Raw genomic sequence first — 6,000 nt, forward strand, 5'->3', positions numbered from 1 at the left:
GATTTTAATTAAAATTGGCTTATTTTGCATAAAGCTGTTCATTTTTCCTAAAGTAGCACATGTACAGCTAGGCAAAGAGGTGGTTACAGTTCATGTGACTATTTAAAAAAATTATTTGGGCACCCTTGAGAGTATGAGCAAAAGAAGTGTCTGTATATTGCTCTAGAAGCTTGAAACTATCAATGTCAACAGATGCCTCTATCCAAACAGATTGCTCCATAAACATTATCTTCCCTCCAACCACCCCAGTGATTCAGAAAGATTTTATGAAAAGAGATATTGTTATTTCATTATTTTTTAAATTGGTCTAGGTGATAATATAAAGAAAGAATTCTCTACCGTAACGTTAGTTCTGGGTCTTAAGGATACCAAAATGCATACAGATGTATGGGTTAATTTATTTTGAGCTTAAATCATCAGTAATGGTGTCTCCAGCTTAAAGAGGCAAAGTATTAGATATCATTAGATCAACATTCAGTTTAGTTAATACTTAGAAGTCCCAGGTAGTAACTCTGTCAACTGTTTTTCTTCACAGGGCCACAGGCCTGCTCTTTAATTGCCATTTGTCTGATAGGAAGAAATACTTTCTGCAGCAATGGCTGTACTGTTGGTTTTACTTACCAGGAATTTCTACTGCAGTCTGCTTTGCAAAAATTTCCAAAGTAATTTTCCTTTGTCAATTTTTCCCTCTTACTATCTCAGTGACAAATGGCGACTCTCATAAATTAAATCTTTTCTTTTGGTGGGGGTGCGATTTTTTTATTTTAATAAATGGGAATATTTACTAATTTTGAAAGGAAAATTTAGCAAGGAAAAACCTAATACTTTGTGGCAAGAGCAAGCTGGACCTCCCTGGACTACATCATCTAGCCACCATTTTCCACTTGCTTGTATTAAGTACTGAATGGAATGAAGAAAAGGTCAGTTAGGGATATATACCCAATAATCATTTAATAACCCCCTTCTTCCCCCCAAATCCCAGAAGCCATTGCTGCATGGGAATCTCTACCTGCCTTTGACTAGAGACTTTGCCCAATAAAGTTTTACTGCCTTAATTTAAAGCTCTTGTGACAACTGCCCTTGTAATATATTTGCCAATCTTTCTATTCTCTAGGTTTTGGTTTAGGAGACAGGCAACTGGTTTCAAAATATGTTAGGGTTCTTGAAAATATAGCTTGCCTGCCAACCTTTAAGGATAGGCTAATTGAGAGCAGCTGGTTCATGGGCATACAGAATTAACAATACTTCGTTCACTTTATCTGATGCAGTGGTTCTCGCTTTAACAATGACATCGTCTCCTATGTCAGCTCTCGCTTTAACATTGACATCATCTGTTATCTCACTAAATCTTTGGTTTTTTCTCTGCTTGTCCACTCTTCCAGAGCACAGATTTCTATTTCAGTTTGCTATACTTCTAGTAAGCTGACATGACAGAGAAATATTACAGTACACCATCACCACCGGAATCGTATTCTAGATGCCTGGTTCTGATCAGAAATTGAGATAATATTCAGCAGAACTACAAGTGAAGCTAATAAAAAGTATGAAAAACAGTATTTTAGACATTATTTTCACTATAAAACCATCATTTACAAAACTCCTGAAAACAATACAGAGAGGCACCACTCAGAATGTATTCTTAATTGGAAAATATTGTCACACCACATTCAAAACAGAACCCCCCCTTCCAGAATGGGTTACAGTTGCTGAGCACAGTACATCCAACTCCTAAACAGCAATGCCAGGGGTCTTATCAATGCCATTAGATGGAAAAGGTAGTCAGCCAAGCCTTACAAATCAAGTAAATAGAATTATGTGAATCTTTTTTAACTGGTGAGATGGATGTAGCAAAAAGAAAAGAAACAATGTTTGGAAAAGTAAGATAAAAAAGACAAATTTAGTCACTAAGAATTGTAAGACTTTCAGCAAAGCTGGACTTAACCGTTGTAGGAAGAACAAAATAAATATACATTCTACTTTTTCAGTAGCTTAGATTGAAAGATCCTTCCAGATACTTCTGCCACTACTTTTGATGACATTTATGGTGACTAGCCATGAGCCAACCTTCTACTTTCCAGGCAGTTGCTGGCTGGTTATGCATGTTTGCATACCTCTGCTCCAATGCATACTCCATCCTGTATGTCAGTACGCATCCCCCACTCTCCAGAACATGGTACGTGAGGTTCTGGAAAGTCACTCCAAGACATCGCTCACTTAGCATTTCCCTTTTCCATTACTGTCCAGCTAGTTTAACCTCTAAATAACCCAGAAAACTTAAGTGATTAAAATGAACACTTCTATGCCCTGACATACCAGGGCCAATGGAAATTACAGGGAAATATTATTAGCCACCCACTAATAAGAAGAGTGATTTTAAAGACTCAGGAAGATAGAGGAAAAGAAAAAAATACACAGTACAAGAAGTGTTACCATAAAGAATGAAGAAAACAAAACAAGGCACACCAAGTAGAAGTGGGGAACAAAAATAAAAGCAGATATAGGCTCTTTAAAAAAAGATTATAACTATTGCTTACTTAAAAAAGGGAAACATAAAAATGAACTAACTTTTCAAAAAACATTATGGAAAATACATCCATAAATGTCCGGTAAGCTATATTAATAAGATCAAAGTTCTACAGTCTACTTGGCAAGATCAAATTCATTTCATCATAATAGGCCTGCATTTCACTAAAAATAAAAAGTATAACTAGAATATTGCAGGTAAGTTTGTATATTTGTGGTTAAAACAGTATGTGCAAACCACTGCAGGAAAAAATTAATAAAAGAAATATAATTTGGAATGGAAAAGCTGTGCCTTCTTAACAAAAAGCAAGACAAGTAAGCGTCATACATAAAAAGCCTCATTCAGAATTCACTGTTTTATGGAAAAGAAGCTGTGACAGTGTATATGCAAAACAGTTTGTACTAAAAGCAACTCAGAGAAGAAACAAAATTTTCCTGTAACAAATATCTGGCTTTATTAATGTTGGTCATTCCTTTAAATAAGGGTAGGTGGAAATGTTAAGAAAATTTTGCAAGCAGTAATTTCCTGTATTAGGATTTATGAGAGGAGGAAAATCTATAGGTTATATAAATTATATATTTATATATATTCATACATATTGGTGACAAGTTAATTGCACAGTTACTGTGAAATAATGCATGCTATTTTATGGTAATAATGCAGTAAATCTATTGGAAACAATGGAACTGTAATTATATGGTAAGCTGTGTTAACGATACCACTTTAATATCCTGATGACTGTGAATTTAACTTATGTCAGCTTCGTACATACCAAAAAGTGATATACTGCATTTCTTTCCATGGTATAATAATAAAGCAACATAATTATGTATTTCTTAGGTTACAAATAGTTCTAGCGTCCTGGATTAGCAGCTAAATACTAACAGAATAAATATCATGGGGAAAATCTTGGCCCCACTGAATTCAACAGGAATTTTCAGCGGGGCCAGGATGATTTTTGTCACATCTCTCTCGCATTGACACACCTCCGGTCAGGTTGGTGTTGTATGTGTCCCAGATCCTCCTGACAGTCCTGCAACATGGGCTGGAGTTCTTCCTGTGGAGAGGGGGTGAGAGTGGCAGTTGACTGATGGCTATAGGAGACAGCGGCTGGAGAGGAAGCTGCTCCTCGGACAGGTGGAGTAGGACCTCGCTCATCTTCTTCCTCTTCCTCTAGCTCATCCTGCTGCAGATACATCCTTGCAGGTGGGACAGGACAAGGAATTTCTTGGTCATAGCTAAAATTAATTTTTTAAGAAAATAAGGACTTAAATTTTTACTGTATAATTAGCATATCTGATACATGTATAAATAGCCCAGAAAAAAATCATTGTTATATGTGCTTTTGAAAACAGCTTAGTAAGGATGTACTGAGTGGATGTACACCACTGGCAGTAAGTGATCTCTAAATAGCCAGACTACAGCTAGATGAGGAGCACCAGAATGGTACCGAAGGAAGGTCTCACTGCCAGCTTGTAGGCCAAATTACAGTTCAATTAACTAGTGATTAAAGTGAGAAATGGATGATGTATTCATTTTTCTTACCTTTCATCCACTGAAAGACTGTAATCTTCACTATTGCTATGGGGAGGTGGATGTGCTGGAGGGGGTGGAAGAAGATCTGCCCAGTTCATGCCAGCTTGCTTGGGAGCCTTTGGAGTCCTAGCACCCTTCTTGTGCCCTTGACTCCCTGTGAATAAAAAGAAGTACATATTTGTAATGCTTTTACGTATTTCCTCACCACTAGCTTTGAAAAAAAAAACAAACCGTAGTCTTTCCCAGATCCCCTTGAATCCTTGAATTCTCTGGGAATTTACTCTTGTGCTGAGTTGGAATAAACTGGCATTCCTCCTTTTTACACCAATTGTAATTGTAGCTTCTTTGTAGAATTACTCTACATTTTAAGTGGTTGAATTTAAACAGAAACTTTACATAGCATGGAAAAAAGCACATGGGATTCAAAACTTGAATTGTTAATAAATAGTCAAAATGCAATAAAAGCATAAATGAATTTCACAAGCAATGTCATTAAGAGTGAGCTTCCTAGTTTTATTAATTACATTATAGATTATCATCTAAAACAAATGAGCCGTAGACATATTTTCTAATGTGCCTTTATACTATTTAATTGCTGGAACCTAAAATACAATATGATACAGATATGATCTATTAAAGTTCCACTGTTGCATTAAGTCACTGAATACATGTAATTTGTACTTGTCCACTGAAACGTTTTAGGCACAATGAAATGACTAGTTTTAGACTAAATGGCAGGTGCAGTTGAAAATAATTGCTGGAAGAACTAAAATAACAGAAAAAAGATGAAAGAAGATCGATGAAGTATGGCACAAATGTTTTCGACTACTATTACTGGGAAATTATAGCTCAAAATAGAACAATGCAGCTTTAACAGTTCCAATAACTTTGAATAAGACCAATTATTCAGGTGGTCTTGAATTTTAACTTTGGACATGGCTATGATCAGAACTGACTCTACCATTGTTCCTTGGTATTGTGCTGGTTTTGGCTGGGATAGAGTTAATTTTCTTCACAGTAGCTAGGATGGGGCTGTGTTTTGGATTTGTGCTGGAAACAGTGTTGATAGCACAGGGATGTTTTCGTTATTGCTGAGCAGTGCTTACACAGAGTCAAGGCCTTTTCTGCTTCTCACACCACCCCACCAGCGAGCAGGCTGGGGGTGCACAAGGAGTCGGGAGGGGACACAGCTGGGACAGCTGACCCCAACTGACCAAAGGGATATCCCATACCATATGACATCATGCTCAGCATACAAAGCTGGGAGAAGAAGAAGGAAGGGGGGGATGTTTGGAGTGATGGCGCGTGATGGAGCCCTGCTTTCCTGGAGATGGCTGAACACCTGCCAGCCGATGGGAAGTAGTGAATGAATACCTTTTTTTGCTTTGCTTGCATGCACAGCTTTTGCTTTACCTATTAAACTGTCTTTATTTCAACCTAAGTGAGTTTTCTCACTTTTACTCTTCCGCTCCCATCCCACTGGGCGGGACTGAGTGAAAGGCTCGGTGGTGCTTAGTTGCCGGCTGGGGTTAAACCATGACAGGTATACATTTTTATCCTTCTTTGTTATTGTTACTTCTTTAATTGTAGATAAAGTCACTGTATTTTTGAGTATGTTTTAGAATCCTTCACATTTTTCTCTTCAACTGAGGCATGGTTTTATATTACCATAGTTAAGCCTTATATACATGACTAAATATGTTGCAGTGAGATTTAGGAAGCTTGTTTTTCTGCTGTCTCGGATTTTCCGTTCTTATGGACAGTAGTGCTGCTTACTATTGTATATTTTAGCTATGTAAAATTATTTTTCTGGTATCTCAGTATGTCAAGCAAGACCCCAACTATCCCAAGGCGACCATCATCTGCATTCTCTACCCTAAGCACCATGATATATACTAGGTTCAGCACAATTAATTTATTACTCTGGTCACCTTGCTTCA

At 37.2% G+C, this 6,000-nt stretch overlaps 1 protein-coding gene across 1 annotated transcript in view; it reads right to left on the reverse strand.

Moving 5' to 3' along the window:
- Positions 1-6,000, reverse strand: part of ROBO1 (roundabout, axon guidance receptor, homolog 1 (Drosophila)) — a gene marked incomplete at its 5' end in the record, with an annotated part of 114,859 nt that overhangs the window by 14,285 nt on the left and 94,574 nt on the right. The window contains 2 exons of the mRNA XM_009585934.1: positions 3,511-3,762; positions 4,070-4,214. Of these exons, the coding sequence (XP_009584229.1) occupies positions 3,511-3,762; positions 4,070-4,214 (397 nt within the window). The remainder of the gene's footprint in view (positions 1-3,510; positions 3,763-4,069; positions 4,215-6,000) is intronic.

The sequence above is a fragment of the Fulmarus glacialis genome, unplaced genomic scaffold, assembly GCF_000690835.1.
Source record: "Fulmarus glacialis isolate BGI_N327 unplaced genomic scaffold, ASM69083v1 scaffold7839, whole genome shotgun sequence".
Taxonomy (NCBI): domain Eukaryota; kingdom Metazoa; phylum Chordata; class Aves; order Procellariiformes; family Procellariidae; genus Fulmarus; species Fulmarus glacialis.